The sequence below is a fragment of the Lycorma delicatula genome, chromosome 6 (genome assembly GCF_047948215.1).
Source record: "Lycorma delicatula isolate Av1 chromosome 6, ASM4794821v1, whole genome shotgun sequence".
Classification (NCBI taxonomy): Eukaryota; Metazoa; Arthropoda; class Insecta; order Hemiptera; family Fulgoridae; genus Lycorma; species Lycorma delicatula.
Genome location: NC_134460.1, coordinates 90,409,953 through 90,423,538, shown reverse-complemented (window position 1 = coordinate 90,423,538; position 13,586 = coordinate 90,409,953). Strand labels below are relative to the sequence as shown.

At 31.5% G+C, this 13,586-nt stretch overlaps 1 protein-coding gene across 1 annotated transcript in view; it reads right to left on the bottom strand.

Annotated features, from left to right (window-relative positions):
• The window catches only part of Fife (regulating synaptic membrane exocytosis protein fife), a 588,373-nt gene that overhangs the window by 156,789 nt on the left and 417,998 nt on the right, over positions 1 to 13,586 (bottom strand). The window contains exons 4-6 of the mRNA XM_075369629.1: positions 6,594 to 6,705; positions 6,142 to 6,304; positions 2,182 to 2,427 (exon numbers count right to left, since the gene is read on the bottom strand). Of these exons, the coding sequence (XP_075225744.1) occupies positions 2,182 to 2,427; positions 6,142 to 6,304; positions 6,594 to 6,705 (521 nt within the window). The remainder of the gene's footprint in view (positions 1 to 2,181; positions 2,428 to 6,141; positions 6,305 to 6,593; positions 6,706 to 13,586) is intronic.

Below are 13,586 nucleotides of genomic sequence, written 5' to 3'. Positions count from 1 at the left end.
GCTGATTGACAGAAATCAGACAGAGAATACTTCAACATAATACAATTCAGCAAAGAGCAGAATAAATATAAATGATGCAATGAAAGAATTAATGTAGATCTATTTAATTATCTAATCACAACAAAAGTACATAAATGAAAATATCATATAAACAATCATGATATAAATGTTTAACAGAATATGAAATCAATCAGTTACTGAAGCAACATCGCTGCCACATTATAAAAAATATGTACATGCAGTATTAGCCACCATCAAAAATTAAACATGAAGTGCTATCCAAAAATCACCAAAATTGTGTCATGTGTAACTACCAATTACAGAACTAGTTAATAATGCTATCAATAATGGGATTATAAGATTATATGTTAGCTTACAAGCTCATTGTTTATAAGCACATGAGCTAACAGTAAGTGATGGTCATTAAGTGCTAGGGCTGGGTGTGTATAGTCACTGCATACACCCAGGGTATGTGTAGTGTACCAGGGTATAGGGAGTGTATAGGGCTTAATTATAGTCATCTTATTTGAATTTAGTGAAAATAATCTTAAAGTATGATTTACATAGATTTAATTTTTTAGATAATTCACTCATAAGTGACTTCTATGGATTTTCATGTCTATGCCTCACTCTGAGGTTGAAATCATGGCTATTGAGATTAAAAGCTTCTCACAAAAAATAAGTGTCACTTCAAATGACTACATTCATGTAATCGTTTAAAACCGATGAAGAAAATCATTGACAGGATTTGAAATTAATACCTGAGAATTAGAATTGTACATGATAAAGATAGAAAAGGAGATGGTGAGAGAAACTTTACAAAATAATTAAAATCTATGCTAAAACATGGTGCCAAAACTCTATAAAAGGTACATATATGATGAGACTTAGATGTAACTATGATCCTGAATATTAACAACAATTTAGTGCGTTATTTTAAAATTCCAGTGCACAGATGATAAAAAAAAACAAATTAATTCAAAATTCAAGGTCATGTTCACTCTTTTCTTCAATTTCAAAGCCATCATCATAACTGAATGGATTTTAAGGCCAAATAGATAGTCAGTATTATTAGCTTGATGTAATTGTGTAGAACATTTTGAAAGAGTAAAAAGAAAATGGTTGGATTTGTCCAAAAATAAGAAATGGATTCCCCAGCTGACAGATTTGCCTGTCAAGCATTTTTGATTGGAAAAACCTTTATAGCCAAGAACTTTAGTCATAGAAACTTTATAACCAGATCTCATATTCCATGCAAAAAATAAGCTCTTTTTCAAGATTTACTTGTGTTTTTTGTATTAATACCCTCCTGGTTTTTGTGATCTTAAAAATTTTCAAATTTGAAAGATCAAAAAATGAGCAGCAAGACTTTTCTTTCAAAGCTGCGAGTACTGAGTGGAATCATCTAGTTGTTTTGGCCAGCAAAGTATTTAGTAATTAAGCTTATATTTTGTGTTTGCAAGTAATTGGTTCAAGTAGTAAAACAATGTTTTCACATCAAGTGATTATAATGAATGAAACAGTAATTCTTCAATCTGTTTGATGCTCAAATATGTTACAAAATTTTGAAAGCTGCAGTAAGCGAGACAGTTAATGCATATGACAATCAGAAAGGTACAAGGTATAAGTTTTTGGAGTTTTAACAAAATAATTCAGAGATGATGTTAGTGAGTAAGACAAGGTAAGTTACACTGATTTTGAGTTGGTAACCTTTGCATAGCGCTTAGTAAGTAATTGTAGAAAAAATTCATGCTTTTTTTAGAAAAATTATAAAATTATTCAATATTGTATTGAACAAATAAGTTAAGATTAGAGGTAATGCATTAGTATAAATAAATCAATTATAACTTTATTAATAAAGTATAGCTTTATTAAAGCAGTAATATTAATAAAGTAGTATTTTTATTAGTATTAGTATTTCAAAAAAATAATAGAACTGCTTCAACATGAAATTAATTATTCTCAGAATTTATGTCTTAGAAGATTTAATCACAGTGTATGATAAATAACTTTTATGAAAAATATATTTTGTTAATATCTGTGCTTACAAAAGTTACAAAACTTTTAGATATGTAATTTAATTATTTTACAAAGCCCATTACTCTAAAGTAACTATTAAACTTATTTTTAATAAAAATTTAGACTAATTAAAAATAAAACATAAAAGAAGTAGAAAACAACCTTTTCTAGTTCCTTAAGGGATGCTGGGGAAACATCAGAATGGCGTCGAAGTTCTGGAGATCTAGGAGGAGCAAGGCCAGAAGGACCAGATGGTGCCCCACTTGATCCAATTTTAGCATCAGAATGACGACGTGTTAGAGCCTCAAGAACAGGAACATCCAATAGGCTATCAGTTGAATCTTGGGGCATTACTGGTTGTGCTCTACTTTGCATTTTCCTTCGACAGATGCTGCATCTCCAAGTATTCTGTTAAATAAATAAAATTATTTAAAAATATTTTAAATAACTTTTATATTACAAGAACTTAATTTCAAACTAAAATAACTATTCCTTATTATCTCCCAGAAACTGTAAGTAGGTCTTTTATACCTTGAGAAATCACAGCAAGTGGATGAGAAATGACTTATTTTACACCCATATATCAGTTTGAATAAAATTTCTGATCCTCATAAAACAATTTATCACACACTTCACTTTCAGCTTGGTCAAATATTAAAACCTTCATACTAATCATTTATTTATTATTACTTTTTAAAAAAAATTAATGAATAAAATTGTTACTATAATCACCCAATAAATGAACAAGGTTTACATTATACATTACTTAGGTTTCTTATATACATTATTTAATATGCATTCATTAGTTATAAACTAGTTATTCCTTTGAAACAATGAAAAGGAATAAATGGATAAAAAGGTGAATGAAATGAATATGGTGATGAACCCTCATTTTCTAAACAACATATCAAATCTAATTAATTACCTCACCAAGTTCTATGTTTTTTTTAACTATTCATCCATTGAATTGTGGTTGTCAAATATATAAATATTAAGTTTGGAAACGGCAAAGTTGTTATGCAGATATGTCATATCTTATACAACTTATTACATACAATCAAAAATTTATTTTTCTTTTTCCATTTAACTGCATTTTTCATTATTTAACAACCTTCAGACATCCTGGGTAAGATAGAAGTAATGTTTCTTTCCTTAAAATAATGCACACCATTCTGAACTCCTAGTAATCCATTTTTACTTCATTTAAAAGAACAACATTTTAACCAAATCCTTACGGAATAAAAAAAGTAATGTAAATAAAACAGGGTACATAACAGTACTAGTATATGTGTGTTTTGAAATGGGATTTTTACACATCAAGTGATTATAATGAATGAAACAGTAATCCTTCAATCTGTTTGATGCTCAAATATGACACAAAATTTTGAAAGCTGCAGTAGGCAAGATAGTTAATGCATATGACACTCAGAAAGGTACAAGGTATAAGTGTATAACAATAATTCAGAGATGATGTTAGTGAATAAGACAAGGTATGTTACACTTATTTTGAGTTGGTAACATTTGTACAGCACCTTGTAAGTAATTGTAGAAAAAAATTCATGCTTTTTCTAGAAAAATTATAAAATTAATTTTTTTTTCTCCTATATCTTATGTTAATAAATAATGTCTAACTAGTTTTTAATAGATTTCTATGTTTTTTTTGTATTTTATACATTAAAAAAAAAATGATGTAAGAAAGATGCTTAAAAATTTACAGTATGATTTATGTTTTTTCCATTACAAAATATGTTATTTTCACTGAAAAGTTTTATTTTTCAATTTCTATTTTTTATATTATTTATATAATTAAAGTTATGTTTTTTACTGCTTGAACATCATATCTAGCAATTGGCAACATGTTTCAGTTCATATTGTACTACTGGAGTATAGAAAAATGGTTACAGCACACTTTTATTCAATATATAAAATTACTCAGGGAGAGAAAAAAAATTTTTTTTAACTATTAGCACTGTGTTTCTTTAAATATTACGTGTCCATGTAGTGTAGGGTTAACAGCTTCTTGCTTGTTGTAGTGTTTTTCTCAATATTTTTCTACCTATTTCATAAATATAAAAGGTGCTAAAAAATATATTTCTATTTTATAATACACATTATCAATAGAGTGAGAGATCTGTAAATCTCTCAAAACCTAAATATTCCATGATCAATAAATAAATACTTTGTTTTAAATATAGATTAATTGAGATATGTGATGCAGGTGTAATTTTGTATCTCCAAGACCCTGGAAGGAGTGTTTTCATAGATTTTTCACTTATGTGGCACCAAAGGTTTATAATTTTTTGCCATATTGTGTGAAAGATAGTCTAGGTTTAAATTTGTTCAGAATTTCTCTTGAGCTCTGGCTCATTCAGCATGAAAATTTTGAGTTCTTTTTTGATTCAATTGTGACTAAAATTGACAAATTATCCTAGGGGAGCATAAAGCTTACGGCTTTTGTGAATCACTTTTTGACTTCTATTGTCAATTCTACTGTCCCTCTCTTTAATATTTCTATCATTTATGGTAATTTTTAAATTTCTACTCAGCCACTTCTGTCCTCATTTATATATGTTTAATAATCTTCAAAATTTTAATCATAAATTGATGGTAACTCCTAAAACAGGACTCTTGTCCTCAAGGAGTACCTAATTTTCCAAAATATTATTTAATCACAAAAATTATTATTTCAACATAAATTATTGCATCACAAATTTAAATTAGAAAACTAAAGTTACTCTTGTGAGCCTGTTGTAGTCCAATTAGAAGCTACGGGTACACACTGTTGTAGGTCAGCATAATTCTTCAATAAGTATAATTCATAATTACCAATATAATTCATAAGCTATGTCTAATTTGTAATTCAGTTGTATGTTGTAAATGATATTGTATTTTTTGGCTTAAAAAGTGAATTCTTAGTTTGGAAAATAAATTATTATTATTTTTCCTTTGAGAGTTATGATAATTTCCCTTGTACTATTTTTATTCAGAATCAAAATGTGCTTTCCATGTCTTCCACTTCATATTATTTTCATTTATTATCCTACTTACTATTCAATTCATGAGGCATCAAACTGATAGTGCAGGGTTCTTACACTTGTCTGCCCCCGCTTTCTTTGTAATTGCAATTGTCAGATCATTACTGAAATCTCTGAGCCCTTCTCCAGTAATATACATTTTGCATACTAATTTGTAGATCCTATTTTATTCACATCATCTAAACAAAATTAGGAAATTAGATTGTACTGTAATCTATTTGTTTTGCCTTATACTCATTTAAATCATTCAGAGTTCTATCAGATTCAGATCTTCGGAACCTCCTATCCTCTCAACTCATCTTCAATTTCTTTCTTTTCCTCTAGCAGATGATAAACTAATTTTCCCCCATGTATTCATGCCACCAAATATTTCTTTACTTTCTGCAGCAGTTTTCCATCTGAATGTTTGATACTAATATCTTTTGAATTTATTTCCTAAAAATGCTTTTTTATTTGATTATGCATTGTTTATTTTTCTCTAATTTCAAGGAAGATAACTGAAACATCTTCTCTGAAACTATCTTCTACAGAACAGCTACATATTCATAACAAAAATTATTAAAAATCTTTACATCTTCACAAAAATTAATTGATAAAATTGAAGAAATTATAAAAATATTTCTCTCAATTTTAAAGATCTAAATTATGAATAAAGAAATATTTTAAAATGACAAAAAGGAATGATTAATGAATGAATGAATGAGAATTATAAATAGACCATTGAACCAGAAACTTGGAAATGATTTATCCACTAGTTTTAGCTTCTATTACCATTGACTCAAATACCTATTTTTTAAGCATACTTGATTCACACCACACAAACAGAAAATATTGCAATTAATACTACAACTATTATATGCTACAATAACAATAATATATTAAATTATTTTTAAATCTACTATACTACTGCTACTGAAAATAATAACTTAAAAGAAACTAATTTAAAATATAAGATTAGCTTTTCCATAAATACACTTATATAAAAAGACAGAACTTAAAAATTAAATTACATAAACAGAAGTAGCATGTGAAGTTCTAATAACAGCTTCTGTAAAATAAATATTAATAGAATACTTAGATAAGCTACCTCGTCCTCATTTACATCCAGTTTAGAGTATGAAGCACAGTCTTCACAGACTTTCTGTTGACATTCAAAGCAGGTTCTTGAATAATCATCTGGTTTAAAGCTCTTTAGACAAACTCGACACGCTCCTGATCTACACGGAGGTTTACCAGAATCAACTTTAGGTCTGAAAATCAATTAAAATGGATTAGGATAATAGGAAATACATCTATAACTAAGTTGAATGCAGTGAAAATTAAAATCCTATACAAAATTGTTTAAAGAGTTGCTGAAATTACTTTCAAATAAAAATTTTCAAGTACATTTTGGACGAACATATAAACAGGTACTCTGCATTTTTAGTTTCCTAAATTACATTTTCAAAATCTGCACAGTGGTTTACACAAACAATGTTTGAAAATAATCATTAAGTAACTCCATTATATAAATAATAGAAAAAAAGATTAATATATTACTGTGATTTAGGTGGTGTTGTAGGTGCAGTCTCTTCTGGTTTTGTTGGTGTTGAGTCAGGGGGTGTTGAAGGCATAGGTTCTGATGTTCTTCCTGAAGGTGTTAACTTCGTAACTGTAAAAAATAAAAAGAATCAGTTACTATTATTGCACATATGTCTTTTTAGATGAAACAAAGAAATATATCACCTAATCAGAGTGTGTAATGTGTCTTATTTTGTTACAGGAAGAGTTCTTAAACACTTATTTTCATAAAATAAATAAACACACTATATTATTATTAATTTTTATTTCTTAGCACATTTACATTTTTTCTCATAACATGTACGTTTCCATTTGCTGAAAGCATGTTTATCATCATCAGAAAATTTTATAATTTATGTATTACAATTCTATAAAACACAATTGCTATGAGAATCGATATAATTTTGTTATAAATTATCTTTATATAGTTAGTTTATCTTTATATATGAGTATGAATTTTAATCAACTCAATGAATCCATCTGCAGCAGTAAATATTGTTGCATGTTTGTGGCTTGATCAGGGTACTGAGAGATTAATAGTCGTTATGTTTTCACCCTCTCTTGCCATTGGGTGCTGAAACCTAGCAGTGGCTAGGGTGCCCACGGCAAACTATGGTCACCTGACCATCACACCACTCTACGTCACAAGGTGCTCCCTCGAGCACTGTACATAGCATCTTCTAACTATTCTGCACTCATACCTGACCCAAGGTGGTCGCATCCGGATGGACTCTCTCAATTCTTATTTGGATGAACATTACTTAAAGTTTTATTTAGTTTATATTTACTATCTTTAACGTTAAGTTTTAAGTTACAAGTGTTATGTTACAAAATTATTTTAAACCGCCAAGATGGCGTACAAATAAATAATCCTTCAGTAATCAACAAGGTGTTGTCTTCATTCATCACCTATGAACACATACAGTCCACCCTCACTCTAAAATCTACTGCAATGCTGTTAATCAATGGCGTCTCGTTGACATCGCAACAATAGTTCAATAATGTTTATATAATTACAATTTATTAATTTAATAATAAAGAACATAAATAAAATAAGACAATCAGTAAAAAACAAATGACAGTAATAGTAATAATAATAATAAACAATAATAACAATAATAATAATACTGATCACAATCACAATAATAATAATAATAAATGTCAATAATAACAATAAACAATGATTACATACAAAATAGAATTTAAAGTAAGATCAGGATTTACTCTCACATAGTAAATCGTAAAAAACAAGAATTCAGTTCAATTGACAAAAGACATTATAATGACCAATAATATTTACACCTTTAACAACTAGTATTGTGTTACTTCCAAGATAGATTAGTAAAAAGACATTATAATGACCAATAATATTTACACCTTTAACAACTAGTATTGTGTTACTTCCAAGATAGATTAGTATAAAGTTCATTCAATTCTATTCACTGCACATACCTTTGTTGTTCACAACTAAAACTATCCTATACTTTATGAATGAATTTAATACTTAAGTTTTTTAACATGGCACAGTTGGTATATAATATTATTTATATATAAATAAATGATATAATACAACCTTACCAACAATTCTTCGCAAACTATGAATTAAATAATAATAAATAAAACATAAATAAACTCATGAATTAAAAAAAGCTTTCCAACAGTATGTCATTTAGCCTAGATTGGTTGTCGCTTTTTACTCCTTTCACTAATTGTTAATTGTAACACACCAACTTGTAACAACTTCCTGCATTCCTCCACTGTCCTCACCAGAATTACATTGACAGAAAATGCTGTCTTACAATTTCGTCGAACACATTCTAATACTCGCTTCATATACTAGCTGAAACTCTTCGCAGAATACTCTTGCTTAAACTCTTTGCATAATACTCGTCTTTCCTGGAGTATTTATAGTCCTATCCTCTTGACCTGCAGAACCAGACCCAAGTTGAAGTGTAAGAATTATCGTCTGAGTCCTTACGTTTTCACATGAATTCCTACTATGGTCCAGTAATTATTTTCATTGAACAACATCTGTAGTAGGTGTGTCATAGAGCAGTATTACAAAGAACGATTGTTAAAGACTTACAATTGTTAAAGAAATTGTACAAAGACTGTTAGCCTTAGAAAAAGGATTCCTTTTAGTCCCCTTCTGGATTCTCTCCATTAATATATTTTCTACTACTTTCTTCTTAATTGGCAGGAATCCGTTACTTAGGTCCGTTATACCGGTCTTGTTACACTGCCCCCTCCTTAAAACTGTTTGTTCCAAACAGCTCCCTGATAAGACACCAGGTGATCCAGATGAACCATCATCTTCTTCTTTCTTGAATTGTGCTGATTCCTATACACCACGTCATTGTCTCTGTTCAATGTGGTGTAAGGTCCCTCCAAAATGGTCTTCCCATTGACGTCAACCCATCTTCTCCTTGTCTTCCTGACCCAATCTCCTTCCCGAAACCCAGATGAATTTTCCTGGAGGTCGTATCTTGCATCTGCTTTGAATTCATCTCCTTGACGGTGTTCCGCACAGCGAGTTTTTTGTTTCTTCCTTTTTGGCACCTTCTCTTCTGGACTTCTAGGAGCTGCCCAGACTGCAGTTTTACACCTTCTCCGATCGGCTCCTCCCGCCACAGTCTTTTTAGTAGTTCCACGGTTTATCATCCGTATGGGGACCTTCTTTGTAACTGGTGAACAGCAAACTTCATTTTTGGGTCTCGTACTGTTAGGATCTGTAACTTCTGCCGTCGCCCTTAGAGGACAACTCGGTCATCATCACCTTTTCGTTCCGTACCGGTCTCGTCTTGCACTGGTTATCACTCTCTGAACGTGATTCGCTTCCCGGACTTCACATAGCTACTTCTTCACTACCCAGCCGCAGGAGATGATCCCGACGTCTATAGTTTCATCGCAAGCTTGCAGGATGTCCAGACGAAAAATGAAGTCATCTTTAATTTCTGCGACGAATACACACGCTTGAAGAAAGCAGCGGCCAAGCTGCAACTCGACGCAAGCCTCGCTGATGACTGGTATGTATCGCCAGAAGCAGTACTGATGACATAAGGCCGGTTCAGCTTCTTCTTTTCACATTCACCGATGATGTTGGTCTAGCGACGGATACCTATGCTCCCGTGTCTACTGCTATCTGACATGGACGATTTCCGACTTCACCTATGACAATCAAGCTGTCGGAACCTCATCTTAGCGTCAAGACCTTCAACGAAACTTGTCGAGGTGAGGGCGATGATCTTGCTGTATCCACTGATCAGTGCTTCTTAATCTTCTTGCTGATTTCTTGCAGTCGATTTTTAAGTGGCCTGGTTTGCTGCAGTTTCAGCAGACTGGTCGACCCTTGTTCTTTGATGATGCAGCAGGCCATCTTCGGTCTCACGTTGTAGCCGTTCCAGTAACTGTCGCCTTCACGGAAGTCTTAATGCTGTCCGCTGACTTTTCGTCGCAGTCGATTCCCATTCTTCGAAGACGAGCAGTATGGTGATACAGCGCGCCGGCTGCCTCCAGTTTCAGAGTCTCCGTAAGGTCGTCGTTAACTGACTTCGCCGACTCAAGAAGAAGGTGCTTCATGATCTTGGCGTCCCGTAGCCCGCCGATGAAGGTGTGTGTTGCCTCCTCCTAGATGCATCCCGGTGGCAGCACGACTAATGTCCGTTGAGCTAGCTGTTGGATAACGGAGGGACAGTCAAGATGTCTGAAAGAAGTCTACAGCAAAGGTGAAGGCTGGGTTAATTCACTGGTTTAAATGTCTGCAGAGGCATTTTCATCGGTGGTACCCCAACGAGGCCTGGCTTATTACTATGAGATGTAAAACGTTAGAGGGTCAAAAGACGACCTCCGTTAAGCCCATCGGGGCTAGGAACGTGGGGGTGTGGCTATCGGAATCGTCACAAGGCGGGTGTCTTCTCCTACGGGGGTTGGGATGTTCGATAACGGAGGTGAATTCCTGCAATGTCTCGTTGGTCTTCTGGACTTGTCCCTGTGGCTCAGCTGGACTTGTCCCAGTAGATGGCTAAGTTGTGCTGCCCGAAGCAACCCTCTAGTGCTGCGATGACTTCGTCATAGACGGCCGTGGATGGTACACCTTGTAGAACTTCCGTTGCCTGGCCCTGAAGTGCGGTGAACATGGTTTTCTCTGGTGCCATCCAACCATTATGAATGGATGCCACCTCGAACTGCAGCTTGAAGACACCCCAAGATGTACTCTGCTGAACTTGGGTTGCTTCACCCCAGAAGGACGTCCAATTGATGTTCTTGATCCCTGTATGGCTAATATCTACAATGTTATTTACAATAATCTCTAAGTTACTATTAACTAATTGTTCCGCTATAGCTAGATCTATCTTCTAACTTACTAAAGTCAGACTTGACACTCTCTACATCATCTCTAAGTTATGTACCTAGGCTACATAGTTTAACCTTAATATAAGAAATATGATTACTCATTTCTTATTTTATACTTCCTTCCATCTTATTCATATTTCCTTCCATTTTATTCATATTTTAATCTGATTTACTAATATTTTCATTCATATCTTTATTTGTGTTTCCTTCCATTCTATTCATATTTTCATTAATACTCTCACTTACCTGAACTAACAAAGCAATAATGTCCTTGTTAGTAGTGGCCATTTTTCTATTAATAAATTACTAGCACAAAAACAATATAAACAGAAAATCTTATCAATAATAACTTGCAAGGTAACTACTGCAATTGACAATTTAAAGAAACATCAAATTCCAAAATAAACAACACAAGAATAAATCCAACAATAAGTAACAAATCAAAAATAAAATATGAACTATATAAATCTTTAACTAACATAAACTATAAACTGCTGTTGGAACTCCATAACACTCTCAATATCACACTTCTGACACCAGTGTCGCATGTTCGCGGCTCAATCATTCAGGATATTGAGATATTAACAATTTAAAAATGTTTATATTATTCTTCTGGATTCGTTCAATTATTAAATTTTCACTTTCCCTTCTTCTTAATTGGCAGGAATACGTTACTCAGGTCCGTTATAATGATCTTGTTACAGTATAATCCAATGTTTTAACCATTTTAATTCATTTTTTATTCTTTAAAAATAATTATTTTGGACTTTTTTTTCATCAGTTCTTTTAAATAATACTGAATTAAAATAATGTGTGAGTTACAGATTTAAAACGCAAAAATTGATAAAAAAAAGTATTGCTATTTTGTCATATGGTACACCTTGAGTAAACAGAGAAGAATCTGAACAAAATAATACTATACTTAAAAAAACTCATTGTATGAAAACCTTAGCTAACAAATTTGTTGCATTTTTAATTTGGAAGCATATTTAAAAAGAAATCCATTCATTAGTATTTTATTAACAATTATGTTCCATTACATTTATTCTGCTTCATATACTGAAGTTATTCTATTTGTACTTTACAAAAATAAATAAAGAATAAAGAAATAGTAGCATGTTTGAAGTTTAGGCAGAAATGGGTGGAATGGAAAGAGTTTATATCTGGGCAAGCAAGAAAGAGTTTTGTATTTTACTTAGATGTTTACAGAATAAATAAATGGAAGGGGATTGAATATTTAGTGTACAGTAAAAAATTATATTTTCTGTGTAACAAATTAAATATTTTGTGTTTAAATGCATTTATTACCACAAATTAAAATAATTTATTATAACAAAGAAAAACGTTATTAGATGAGTAGAAGATTAATGATACTTATCCATCATATTTATTAGTTTATTGTAGTGTGTAACTAAAAGAATATTATCTTCATCTTTTCACTCTTGGGTCATGGTATGAGTGTGTATTTCAAGCCCATATTGGTACAGGAAGTCACTGATGAATTTCTGATAAGAAGAATTTAAAGAGGTTTAATTTCTTACTTTAGTGTTTTCCTTTACATCAAAACCTGTAGAATTATTTTAGTAATTCAGATATGTAACCCATATTATGTGAAACTACAATTTCACATAAAGAGACAAATGTACAATAGCCACCTTAAATAGTACAAAACTGAATACATGGTACATTGTTGGATAAATGGATGAGTGATTTCACTGCAGATCATATGCAAATTGTTCATGTTATTGATTACAAAATTATGCAAAAAAAACCTGTCTTCAATAAAGTTTGTAGAAGATAGGACAAAAGCACTCCAATATACAAAAGAGGCATGCTTGAACATATATAAAAAAATTTGGATGAATGTGGTAATGAAGAAATTACCACATCTACCAAACTCTACCAACTTTAGACAGAATGACTACATGGGACAAATATGGGAAATTAGAAATACCATAGACCAGTGGTTCCCAAACTTTTCTGAGTCTTGGTGCCCTTTCAGAGTCACGACACCCTTTTTCAATTAAAATTTTTCTATGGAGCTCTACCCTAAGTAAAAGTATGACTACTTGTAAGAGATAAAAATAAATAAAACTCATGTACCTTAATTATTTTTTTACTTTATTAACATTAAATCAATAATTATAAATGTCTTGGTTCAATTAATTATGAAGTTTTTATAATATTTTTCAGCACCCCTGTGAAGAGGCTGTGGCTTTCCAGGGCACAACGGTGCACAATTTAGGAATCACTGTCCTAGACTAAACAGTATATTATACAAATTTTTTCTTCTGCAATCACTCTTGACATTGATGAAACATATGTAAAATTATTAAAGAAATCTTACATACCACCACCAAAATCCTTTCTCAGAGATTATTTAGAAAATAAGAGACAAAAGGTCAACTGAATGTAGTCCATGGAGAATTAAAGAATTAGGTCATTAGTTTCAAAAAAGTTATAATAAATTATGAAAAAGAGTTGATATCAGTTATTTAAAGATTCGAAGGACGATGTCAGAACTCTTGTTTTTTTTATCAGTATTATTTTTTCAGGGAAAACAAGCTGACAGATTTTTTCTTGCTTGATAATAAGAAATAAAAAATTATTACATTGTAG